The 12,860-nt window shown below is 40.1% G+C and overlaps 1 protein-coding gene across 4 annotated transcripts; it reads left to right on the forward strand.

Annotated features, from left to right (window-relative positions):
- The first annotated feature begins 308 nt into the window (after positions 1 to 308).
- On the forward strand, positions 309 to 8,842 carry LOC103708146 (protection of telomeres protein 1a-like). Of its 4 annotated transcripts, none has more exons than XR_003385914.4 (10): positions 309 to 616; positions 1,466 to 1,602; positions 2,902 to 3,091; positions 3,321 to 3,388; positions 3,480 to 3,568; positions 5,101 to 5,379; positions 5,469 to 5,545; positions 7,251 to 7,309; positions 8,113 to 8,308; positions 8,437 to 8,573. XR_003385914.4 is itself a non-coding variant. In XM_017843066.5 (10 exons), the coding sequence occupies exons 1-10, from the start codon at positions 433 to 435 to the stop codon at positions 8,494 to 8,496; spliced, it is 1,299 nt and encodes a 432-aa protein (XP_017698555.3). In that variant the 5' UTR covers positions 309 to 432; the 3' UTR covers positions 8,497 to 8,842. The 4 variants fall into 4 exon arrangements, 2 of the variants coding, with proteins under 2 accessions (XP_017698555.3, XP_008791152.3); XM_017843066.5 differs by having other exon boundaries at positions 8,153 to 8,308; positions 8,437 to 8,842; XR_003385913.4 differs by having other exon boundaries at positions 310 to 616; positions 8,453 to 8,842.
- The last annotated feature ends 4,018 nt before the right edge of the window (positions 8,843 to 12,860 follow it).

Raw genomic sequence — 12,860 nt, forward strand, 5'->3', positions numbered from 1 at the left:
ACTGCTGCTTCTAAGAGATTTGAACGAGAAATACTTCTCAATAATTTAGTATCTGAGGGCAATCAGGATGCAACAAGTAAAAAGATTCCATAGATGGTTATAATGCTGCAGAATTCCAGATCATAGTTTTTGGTAGATAAAAAACGGCGGAATAAAAATTCCAAAAGTGATGAGAAGGAAAAAGCTTCGTTGGAGCTTGCTAATTTACACCGAGACCAAATCAGGTTAGGATCGGGTCAGGTTTCCAAGTCGGGTTAACTTTTTGCCACCCCTGGTTCTCGAAATAAAAGCCATTAGTTTGTCGAATATTCATACGATCCATATCCGACCCGTTTTCGGCCCATAGACAGGCCAGTATCTGTTACTTTTTTTGAAGCTACTGCTTCCTGTTCAATCCAATTCGCGTTCCTCTCCCTCCTCCATGGTTTTGAAATGGAATCGGGTCGATCTCCTGCGAGGAAAGCTAGCGATTTGGAAGGGGAAATGGGACCGAGAGGACCCTCGACGGCATATTTCTATCTCCCGCTCGCTGATGCGTTGAAGATGATTAACGTGAAGGTGAATCTCTTTGCTGCCGTCTCCGAGATCAGGGAGCCGAAACGGAGCAGAGGAACCGGTTTGTCTCTCTTGCCTTTTGCCCACGCCCCCTCCAGGCGCCCCCCCGCCCCCCCGCGCCGGCGGTTCTTGCTTTAATTGGAGGCCTTGTTATGCTTCTAGGACTTTTTTTCCCGCCTCAAATATTCCAGCTTCCTTTGGGTTCCTAGGGTTTGGAACGATGGCGAATTGTTGTAAGGTGTTAGTTGAGTCAGTAAGGAATATTTCAAATCCGAAAATTTCTCAATTTGAAGCTTCTCTTAACCTATTTACTTTTAGGGCACAAGTGACAGTCTCTTTCCGAGATAGTAAAACATTAGTGTGATTATAATTTGTACAGTATATTGAAGCGATATATTTGGATACCTGTATTTTTTTTGTTAAGAAAAAAGAGAGGGATGTCCCGCTAAATTCATCAAAATAATGAAGAAAAATATTTTTATACCTGTATGTAGATAGATCCTCTCTAATGCCAAATTTTGAACCTCTTGTAAGTTTTATGAGAAATCACATACTTGGAGATGATTTGGTTAAAAAAAAAACAATTTTTGAATGGGCGGCAGTTTTCAAATGAATATATTGATGTAAAGTTTGAATATTCTGTGCTCATAGTATTGTATTTTATCCTTTGACATTAGACCTTCTTTTGCCTATGCTGAACCTTAACTTAGCATATAGCAAATCTAACCAGAGCTCTTAACTTCGAGTTGCTTGACTCATTATGTATGGCTGAGCTTTTTATCCTTCTTTTTCGGACACCAATAAGCTACAAAGGAGTTCTTTAACTTGCCTGATTGGATGCTTGCATGTAAATTTATGAAAATTCTATGTAAAATGTCTTATTCAATTGGTTTTGGATGATCCCTCACAGACTATGTTCTCACACTAAAGATAAGGGACCAGTCATATTCAGCACCAGGGCTTTCTGTGAACTTCTTTGCTGAGAGTACAACAAAGTTACCTCATGTTAGGTCAACTGGCGATATAATCAGTCTTCACCGTGTTGTGGTAAATCTTAGCATTAGCGCTCTTATCTGCCATTTTCTTTGGCATAATAATCCTTCTTGTTGACGGTGTATTCATCTAGCGTCATTGTGTCGTTTAAGTACATCATTTTGATTGAAATATTTTACGCAGAAAAGATGCATTGGTCTGCATACTCCCAGGTAAGCTGTCCATGAAATATACTGTATATGGTAGACAGTGGGAAGATGTTAGCAAGATGGGGGAAAGAATGTTTCTAGCTAGGGTATCTTCGACTCCCAGAAATTGCTGAAAAATTGGGATACTGGAAAATCACTTTCAGAAGGAATCCAATGCACTGATAATCTGCAAGCTTCCTATTGCATTGATCCTTCTCTACTGTATCACCTTCTCTCTCTCAAACATTTGGTTGTGTGGGACTTATCCTAGAATAGTTTGTCTGGGCATTCAAACAAGCCCTTAATGCATCGAGTATTCTAATAATATGAAGTTGCATTCTCTCTTTACCCGAATGCGAGATGAAAAATTTCCTCTAATGCTTGCATATGTTGTTTTTTGTTTAGTTAATAGTACTAGATCATTTGACCTAGCGTATAAAATTTATATTGCTAAAGTTTATATCCACAGATAAAATGGTGAAAAAACTCAAAGGACAAAGGGAACAATTAAAAGTCCATGAAGGTTGGAGTACATATTATCTTAAAAGAAATGAAATCAACCCCAATTTTTTATCTAATTCCACAATGTTGGCAACACTCAACCACAAGAATCCTATGTTATTTATTATTGCAATTTTCAGCACTTGCATTTGATTGGCTGTCCTAGGTGTGTACTGATGGCATTTGCCTTTTTTCTTCCATATGAAAACTAAAATTTTGTTTACATTTTGAATTCGCAAGTTTTGCTTATTCAATGTGAATGACATGGACAGGAGCTATTAGAAACATCATCACAATTGTACGTATTGAAGTAGTATAAGGTATGCTTAATCAAAGAACATCTCATTGATTTCATCGTAACCATAGCTTGACCAAATAGTTGGGACCAAACATTCATCTCAATTTTCACATCTTATGTGAAATAACTCTTAAAGGCATGTGTTATTTCTCATATCAGAATTACAATTCTTGTGTATCTATATATTGTTACCATTAATGGTCTTGGTGTTGCATGGATATTTTAAAGTAACTTGTACAATAAGATTGTTGTTTATGACCTCTATTGGTTGGTCACAATTTTTTTTGGCTAAAACATTGGAGTTCATATTTGGATAGAGTGCTTTGAATAACAAAATCTCAATACTTCAATGCATATCTTGTCCAGATGAAAATCCACAATGGAGAATTTTATTGTGTTTACAATAAGAAATTCTCTTCATTTGCGCTATTTGAAGGGAAAACTGCTGAAAGTTTCCGTCCCTATCAGGCTTCTACAGAGTACAAAGCTACTGATCATGACAATGAATTTTTGTCACAGCTAAGGACATGGATGCTCAATTATCTGCATGGTGCAGGTAAAACTGTATGGTCCATGGTAATTTTTGTTTAGCTTTAGTTTGTCATTATTAGTTACTCAGGCAAGCAATCTGATTCTGTTAATGCTTGGAATCTTTTTGTTTTCTGCTACAGTATTTGAATCTTTTCACTCATCTTGTTCATGAAAATTGGATAGATTCTGTTAATTTTTTTGCCATCATTACTTCATTGCAATACCAACTCTAATTTCTTAATCTGGTTGTTTAGTTCTGAATGAATACTCATTGCAGCTAAATAGAATCAAGATTGGTCATGTTTTCGATCTAATTTGCAAGGTAAGTCCATGGGTCTAATAATTTATTTTATATATTTGTTCTTAAGTAAGTTTAAATGTGAACAAAAAACATTTTCATGGTTGTGGTGAAGGTTCTTCATTTGTGCGAAACTTCTAATGGTGAGTGGGTGCTCTTTGTGTGGGATGGAACGGATACCCCTCCTGTAAGCTTTACAATGGAGTAAGTATATATTTTCGTTTGATTTTAAAATTTTCTCATGACTTAGTTGTCGTAATTGAGTTTTAAAGTTTTGATAGCAAGGTATATAGACCGTTGTGATCATAGGAAATGAGCCTTTATGATATTAACCAACATTCTCTTCTTGTTTTTATGGGTTAGTTACATGAATTTCTCAAATTTTATCATTACTATCTATTAAGAGCAAGGTTCATTGTCTCGGTACTGGATCCCATACCGGTGCCACACTAGCACAGTATTGGTACGTTACGGTATGGAATTTTTTATGCCACCCATACCGGATACCGATATCGAATGGTATGGTATGGTATGCTCCATACCGTCTGGTTTGGGCTGGTGCGGTGTACCTTGATTGAGGGTGTGTGCATTGGGCCTAATAAACTTTCAGTGTACAACCAACTTTGCTTTCAGAATTGTTAGCTTCAAAAGAAAATTGGTTTGCTGGGAATAGTTCTGAAATTTTTGACATGACATGAACATGCATTTTGCTTTAGGTGACCTTTTGTGAACCCAACAATCAAATGCAAGTATATATTTATTTGATTGCTAGGTGTTTGACAAAATATTTAGGTGTAAAACTTGTGGTTTTTTCTTGAAAGTTTGTAGCTCTCTCAAAGATTTTTTAAAGGTAAGAAGATAAAAAGGGTGTAGGCATTTTGTTTAAATTTGATTATGGACTCTGGCAAGGATCACACATATCATACACCAAACATGGGCAAAACTTGATGGTTAGTTTATATCACATAATTTGACCATGGTTTCGAACTTGATGGACAATAAATATGCAAAAATATAAAGAAAAGAATTCTATCTTGAACATTCCATTTGTTCTGGAAATAATTAAAGCATAAGGTGCTTGCATTCCATGGAAGGCCTAACTTAAGGCACGAGGGGTGTGGTGGTCAACCTCTAGCTGATATGCATAACCAGCATTATGTGTCATCAGTTATGAGCCTCAAGGTGTTTTTGTAGGGTATTGCCTTGAGTTACAAGGTGAGGTCAACCACAAATAAGCCTTTTTCTCGGTGACCGTTTCTTCCATTTCCAACAAAAAGGTTTGATTCCTTAATCCGACTTGAATTGAAGTGGCCTAGATTTGCATCATGGATAGGAAAGAGCTACCCTATAAGATTGCTGTTATGTTGAATATGTAGTAACTAAGGTATAATATGATTTTGTGAAAAGAATATGTTGAAGGGGCTCGTTTGTTGTACTATAAAGGAGACCTCTACAAGGCGGAGCTTCAATTTGCAGAAGAATCTATAGAAAGGGAAATCTAACAATTTGGATGAAAGTTCTAATGATGAATTGGAAAAGTTTACGTAGGTTATGACAACAACTGAGGTAAGATCATGCGGTGGAAAGGAATTTCTAGAGCTAACCTAATAGATGAAATATGGCTTGTTGGTTATGGCTCTATAGTTATTGTAGCTACAGTTTCTTTATACGTAAATTTCTGATTTGTTATATGATGAGAGTAATGTGCAGTGTAATTCTGTTTGATGGAATAACAGCCTAGATAATGAAGGGAAAACTCCATCTCCTTTACATGTTGAAGAATTTTCTCTTTCAAGAGAAGTCCTACATGCATTTCCTCGAGGTGGGACAGTCTTAAGGATATTTGCTGATAAATATTTCAAAGAGATTCCGCAATTGCAAGGAGGTGGCCACTGGGTTAAATTATGCAATATAATATGTGAGCTGCGGTCTGACATGTGGAAAGGTGTGTTGCAGCCTTCCAGTAAAATCCATCTTCTATCTGATCAAGATGACACCGTATTACATCGTTTAAAGTAATTTCATCTCTTTTCTCGATTTGGTATAATTCAGTTCTTTTATCTTCGATGGGAATCTTTGTAACAGTATCCATTTTTCAAACTAGGATGTATAATGATCGTATTACATCTAACCCAAAGTGCCAACCTTTTATGAGCTTTCCTCAGCCTTCTGATATTACAGGTATTGGAGTTTAACTTCGTTCTTTGGTTAGGAACTTGCATCAAGCGTTTGCTGTTCTTATATTTGATTTGCTGTTTTTTGATGTGATCATTCATTTTTTTAATTGTGTTGATATTTTTCCTTTTCAGCTCAGAGATTGACCATTGTGGAATTAAGGATTGATCCTCAATAAAGCAAAATTTTATTGTTTTTAAGTTTAAATTCTTGCTCTTTCCTGGCATCCTTGGCAGTAGAGATAAATAAATACAGATTATACATGGCCTCAAGTTAAAATTTTGTATGCCTTTATGCATCCTTCATGATTTTTCTTCTAATCGAGAGTGATCTCCTCAGTTTTCATTTCTTCATGTTCGTTTGTGAAGGCATGATGGATGTTTGGCTCATTGCAAATGCATGTGCATCTCCATTGATTTATGAAACTTTATTTTTTAGTGAGTTGAGTACATGTAATGAAGATAGATTTGGGGCATGGCTTCATCAAAACATTAGTAAGTAGGTCATCCCTCCTACTATTTGGCTATGCAATTTTTCATGACTGACCTTTGTCAGATAAAGTTGCCCTTCTAGGAAAAAACGGTGCCAGGATTGATGTTGGTTAATGGGGAGAAAGCAATATAACATGCTCAATCCTTCAGTTCTCTCTCAACTTAGAACTGTGCTTTATAAATGACCTTTATTTGGTGGGAAAAAGGCTTGAATGATGATGATGAGTGTGAGATACTAAACTGGGGCATACAAAGTTTCAAATCAACATCTCCATAGGGGTATATGAGGCAACAATGAGAAACTTGAAACTGTCTTTTCTGAGTTTGGTTATTTCCTGCCGGTTGTGGTCATACACCAAAGGGCCAGCTTGAAGCCCTTTTCTATTTAAACAAGCCATGTAGTAGGATCCATGAAATTTTTGGTACTTGTCTTCTGCAAAATTAAGCAAAATGACTTCACCAGTAGACTTGGCATAAATAATTTTTATCATATTTTTCATGCATTCGATTGAGGCTGTGTCCCCCAAATGCGCTGTGTGTATGTGGCCTAATGCTGCCTTTTCTGTATATGTTGAAGGATTTAGTATCAGTCTCGAGCTAGAGCTTGAGGCTAGTGCAAGGGCAAACATGAAAATAGATCTAGCAAGCCAATGGGGTTGCATATTTTTGAGGATGGTTGTGATACTCATTGCAACTGATTACATAGTCTAAATATGTTATGTATATGCAATCTCACATTAACTTTTTTGGAGTACGTCTATGGCATGTTAGTTCTCTATCTTTTATAATTCTTTGCAAAATCATCTTACTTTTTATAGAAATTATTTATTGTTTATGTGTTTGTTTCGCAGCTAAATTTCCTTAAACAATGGAATTAAATGCATGGGAAATTGGAAATTCACTTTGCCTAAACTAGGTTACAATGTTTTGAAGAATCATGCACTATCCATTTTACTGTAGAAGAACTTTGCTTTGCTCCTTTTTTCCCTTTTACTGCAGTCTTGCTTTTTTTTGTGTGTGTGTGTAATTCTCACTTCAACTTGTATGACTGTAGGAAATCATATATGAACATAGAAATCCATATTTCCTAATATTTCTGTCAAAGCATTGAGTGAGGAATATCAAACTGAAACCATAAAAGAACATTTATATCTATAGTTATCTTTTTTTCCAATAAAATTCCCACTTATTTTTTTTAACAATTTATTTTTAACTTTCAGATACAGATTTCAGGCATGCTGCCTTTGCAACATTGATGGATTCGCTCACCTATCCTGAGGTCATGTTGTCTATAGATTTTTAAGAGTTAACTTTTAACTTTTCTTCTCTTATATACATAAAATATAATGACTCCCTAGAAGGAGATATAGATTTACTTTAAAAAATTTAATTGAACTTATGCAACTAGACACAGCAACTTACATATTAATTAAAATTCAAATAGTATAGAAGCCTGCGCTTTAAGATGATTCTTCTTGATCATCTTGCCATTCTTTAATAGCTTCATTTTCCAATGCATGTAATTTCCAGTTCCAACATGGTATCTTGTCTGCACACATTTTTAGCCAGCTGTTGCCAGGGATCAAGTTATTGACATGTGTATAGGAATGCTTGACAAGTGAAGTGTAACTGTACTGATTCAGTAAACTTGAACAAATTAATATGGGATATCTAAATAGATTAACAATGCATAGTAGCCTTTTTTCCCCTTTTTTTGTAACATGAACTAATTTTTCTTCAATATTATTTTCAACTGACTAAACTACTTAGTTTATTTATACAATTACATCTATACCATTTTATTTCATTTTTCTTTTCCTTCTTTTATGTATGGAGATGTTCCATCATCAAGGTTATTTGAATGTTAAAAGTGTTGGGCTCTTAGGTGTAATTTTGTGGAGACTGAAGTATCCCAATCATAGGTGTCTAGGTTATTCTAGCAGCATGGGATTCCTTGTATCTTTTAAGAGACATCCTTTGTCAAATTAATGCAAAAGCTATTCCTTTCTTGTAAAGAAAATAATGCATTCAAGCTTTCCGCTTAAAACATGCGATTAGTGTTTGACAATTAGTTGGCTGCAGGGGAAAACACTCATTTTAGGTTGGATTCTGAATCTTATAGGCAACACACAGGTGCAAGTGCATTGTTCGAGTGGTAGCGGCATATCCTTGGCGAGCTGAAGACCTCCGTTCTCCAATCGACGGGCACTACCGGATCAGATTGACTCTGGAAGATCCTACAACAAGAATTCATGCATATGTCTACAGAGAAGATGGGGTAGGATTTAGATTCGCTTTTCCCTCACAGTTCAATGCTAAAGTTACCTCGCATATCTTTGGACATAGAAAGTATGTGTGCAGTTCGATAATTTTTCAATCGATGTTTGAGAACTACACCCTAATCAGATCCAACGCATGCCAGGAGAAATTTTTTGGTGGCTACCCAACAAACAATGTACTAGCTAGCAAGATGAACATGCTACTGGGTATAACTGATGGTGCTGGCCAAGCCTGTGCTACTAGAGACCCACCATGGGTATGGTGCTGCTTGAAATCTTATTATTTGGACAAAAGCAACCCATGGGGAACCAGGAGGTATCGAATCTTTGGCACCAAGTTAACTGGGTGAGGAAGCTTTTGATCATCCTACATTTGAATCTTGGGATACATGTTTGATGTTTTACATTTTGAACCTCCCTTGTCATGTAAATTCCATTTTTTTTAACTTGGAGAAGATTTCCATGCCCTGTAACTTGTAGTCCTTTGTGCTATACATGTGTCTGCTAGCTAAGATGCTCGACTTGTTTTGGCACGTCTGCTAGTGAAACTACATTTACGTTTATTATCCTAATTTTAAATATTTTAAATATTTTATAAATTGAAGGCCCATGTTTAAGTTTGTCTAGGGTGGATGCATCCTAGGATTTTCGGAGATGTGCACGCCTAGTCTGTAGCTTTTAAAATTTAAAGTGAGAAGCTTTTAGTTCTAATGGGGTCGAGGGAGGACGTCCAAAGGTGGCGCATAACGATGTCAGCACAAAGATTTACATATGAAATTGTTAAGACAAGCTATGGCTGATCGCTAAACCATCAGAAGGGTTGCTATAGAAGAAATATGGGTTTGACAGGATGTTCTTGAATTCAGAATGTTTTTAAATGTAACTTACCAATTATTCATGCTGCAATTTGACTCCTATCTCGGTCGGAAAGACAAAAAAAATCCTATTTTGTTCTCATTAAGCCTGGAGATAACTGGCTTCATATTCACGGGGGTTGTGACGCTCAACTATCCCATCTTCCATAACAAAGAGAGGCTAGTATTAAGTTATATCGAATTTTAAAAGTTATTTAATTTTTATTAGACCCAGAATTGCCTCTCACCATGAATTTAGATAAGTATTATACTTAATAGTATGCCTTATTTATATATGTAATAACAATATTATTTTATAGTATCATCGCATTATAAAAAATTTTCTTTTTTTTCGAGAAAAAAAAATCAAGGAAGCAAGTAATTGGTACAATATGAGGTTGCTCTATTATAATTTGAATATCATGAGTACCAAATATGGAAGTAGTGTTTCTATATTATAAGGTTAAAATTTTGCACTATTATAAGCTTACTTTGTTATAGCTTGGGATTTTGGGACCCTTCACTAACTTAAATCCTCTTAATGGTTAATACGGTCTAGCTCTTATGCTTAGGAGGGGTTTAGGTTTTTAGTTTATTTTGTGCGTATGTATGTTCTGTTGTATGAACCTTTTTTTTTATAGCTAAGGCGGGAGGATTATACCTGACGACTACGGATACATTAAAAAAAATCAAAAAACAAAATACCTTAGAGTGCCACATGCAGCTTCCCATCTCCAGCCTATATGGTACTATTGCTAGAGTCCGTAACCTCATTAGCTTCACGGAAAATATGCTTGGTCTGAAAGGTCCATCATTTCTTACTAATGTCTAGCTGTTTCGGAGCAAAAGGTAAACATAACCATAATTTCTTGGGCTCTCCCGAATCCAGTTGTATGAACTTTTGCCGGCTTTCTATTTCCGAATACAAACGTTAGTCGGCATCCCTTTAAAGCTTAACTAGAGCAAACGCCGGAAGGAGTAGGTCCATCATGGTGGGGAGGATGAGGTACCTTATGCCACGTATCATTAGTCAGGAGCAGGGAGCCTTTGTGGGAGGGAGGAGCATCTCAGACAACATTTTGCTGGCCCAGGAGATGATGGGGGATCTGCAGCAAGCCTCGAGGAGGCAATGCTTGATGGCAGTGAAATTAGATATGGAGCGTGCCTATGACCGGATCCGATGAGATTTCCTACGGCGGGCACTAGAGAGTTTTGGGTTCCACCAGGTTTGGATTGATTGGATTCTAGGATGTGTGCATGCGCCTAGCTTCTCCATTTTGATCAACGGCTCACCATCGCCCTTCTTTCGTGCTACTATGGGGCTACGTCAGGGATGTCCTCTGTCCCCGTTTCTATTTATTATTTGCTCTGATGTGCTTTTCCGAGCTTTGCATACTGCTTGTGGGAATCGGGAGCTGGCACCCTACTGTCCAGCCCCGGGTTCCCAACCTATCTCTCATTTACTATTTGCAGATGACTGCCTTCTACTTGCTAGGGCGAGGGTGTCGGACGCCAGAGCCCTCCAGGGCGTGCTATCAGATTATTGTGTGATGTCTGGGCAGAGGGTCAATCTACACAAGTCCGCCATCTTCTTCAGCCCAAGCACTGTGGGGAGGGTGCGCCGGGAGATCAGGGCGACATTGGGGATACAGGAGCAGACAGGGGCTCTGGTGTATCTTGGGGTTCCCATTACAGGGAGGAGATTACGGGTGGCAGAGTGCTCTACCCTACTGGAGAGGGTGCGGAGCAGATTAGAGGGATGGAGGGCATCATCACTTTCTATGATGGGGAGGTTGACATTGATCAGGTCAGTTCTATGTTCCATGCCTTTTTATCTGATGGCTCATACAGTAGTGCCGAAGACTGTGCTGGTGGGGATTGAGCGGCTCATGCGGAGCTTTCTTTGGGGCTCCTACGGAGGGGGGCATGGGATACATCTGGTGGCCTGGGAGAGGGTGTGTCTACCACTGCGGGAGGGCGGGCTGGGGGTGCAGTCACCCCTGGTGCGACGCGAGGCCCTCTTGGCACGGAGGGCGGCACAGTTTGTCTTGGAGCCGCATGGTCACTGGAGCCAGGTTATGATAGCCAGGTACGGCCGGGTGGGCCTTGAGGGCCAGGGGATAGCCCGGCGGAGGAGATCCTTTATGTGGCGAGAGATTGAGAGGCATGTGCCTATGGTCCTAGCGCATTCGAGGTGGCTGATCGGTGATGGACGGAGTATTGATGTGCTGGCGGACCCATGGGTGGATGCACTCCCCTTGAGACTATGGCCGACGACTCTCTGCGCTGAGGCGGGGGAGGGTCTCCGAGTTTCCGATCTGCTCTGACCAGGAGGGGCCGAGTGGGATAGTGACAGGTTGGGCCAGCTGTTTGGAGAGCATCTAGTAGAGCGGGTTTGGTCGATTCCCCTTCCGGGGTCAGGAGGTCCAGATGTCAGAGTCTGGAGCACCACCAATAGAGCGAGCATTGGGGTCGGCGATGTTACCCGGCTTATTCAGCCAGGTTTACAGTCGGGGCTAGATTGTGGCTGGGTATGGAGGTTTGGGCTACACCAGAGGGTTGCTCTTTTCCTCTGGAAGGTGGCCTGGGCGCGATTGCCGACATGCTCAGAGCTGTGTAGACGCGGTATGGGCCTTTCACCCTCATGCCCGGACTGTGGGGTGGACGAGTCGGTGGATCATGTTCTATTCCACTGCGTATGGGCGAGAGGTGTTTGGAGGCTGACTGGGATCCCGGAGGATACCTGGAGGAGTAGGGAGTTTTACTTGGAGGAGGTTCGGCTTTGGGCTGGTTCTACTCAGATGCGGGGATTGGCTATTAGGGCGTCCTGCACAGCGTACCAGATATGGCTGGCCAGGAACGCCCGGGTGTTTTGTCAGCGTCGGCTGTCCCTACGTTTTGTGATGGAGCGGGCCTGTGCTCAGGCGACAGAGATTATCCAGGCAGAGCCAGCTCATAGACCTTTGATAGCTCGGGACATCTGGGGATCCCATAGTGCTTCGGCAGCTCCACACAGGGTATTCTTTACCTGGGAGCCCCCACCCCCGAGTTTCCTCAAGGTCAATTTTGATGGTTCAGTCTTGGACGGTGGTAGGAGGGAAGGGGCCGGTTTTGTTGTTAGGGGCCCGAGGTCGGATGTGGTGGCAGCAGGGGGCCGTCAGATTTTTGATATCTCTGTCTCAGGGGCAGAGTTGCGAGCGGCCTGGATGGGCTTGTCCTATGTGCGGCGAGTTCTTCGGGCGAGTTCGGTCCTTCTGGAGGGCGACTCGGCTACGGTGATTAGCTGGATTCGTAAGGGCCCGGTCGGTCACGGAGATGCTCATCCTTTGCTTCGTGACATTTGGATGATGGTGAGGGAGGGTGTTACGCTACAGGCTATGCATGTATATCGTGAGGCCAATGGGGCGGCCGATTGGGTGGCCGCGTTTGTTGCGAGCCACTCTGGAGGCACCCTATGGGCTGGGGAGAGAGAGATGCCCGAAGCTCTTCGGGACATTTTGTATTCTGACTCTTTAGGGTGTATTCGTACCCGTGATGTATGAAAAGCCCGCTTAAGAAGAAGAAAAAGAAAAAGAAGAAAAAAAAAAAAAAAAAGGAAAAAAAAAAAAAAAAGAAAGAGGAGTAGGTCGGCAACTCGCCTTGATTTAACGGATTTGTTACAAACCTCTATATATAGCACCGTCCACCCATACGAACG

The sequence above is a fragment of the Phoenix dactylifera genome, chromosome 1 (assembly GCF_051530095.1).
Source record: "Phoenix dactylifera cultivar Ajwa chromosome 1, Ajwa_hap1_PhDact_Kaust_v1.1, whole genome shotgun sequence".
Classification (NCBI taxonomy): domain Eukaryota; kingdom Viridiplantae; phylum Streptophyta; class Magnoliopsida; order Arecales; family Arecaceae; genus Phoenix; species Phoenix dactylifera.

Excerpts from the sequence above, each read along its gene's own strand:
- LOC103708146 (XM_008792930.6), top strand. The coding sequence starts at position 433 with ATGGAATCGGGTCGATCTCCTGCGAGGAAAGCTAGCGATTTGGAAGGG. Across the intron at positions 3,092-3,320 it reads CAATTATCTGCATGGTGCAG|TTCTGAATGAATACTCATTG; the intron begins GTAAAACTGTAT and ends CTGGTTGTTTAG. Across the intron at positions 7,310-8,152 it reads ATTCGCTCACCTATCCTGAG|GCAACACACAGGTGCAAGTG; the intron begins GTCATGTTGTCT and ends TGAATCTTATAG.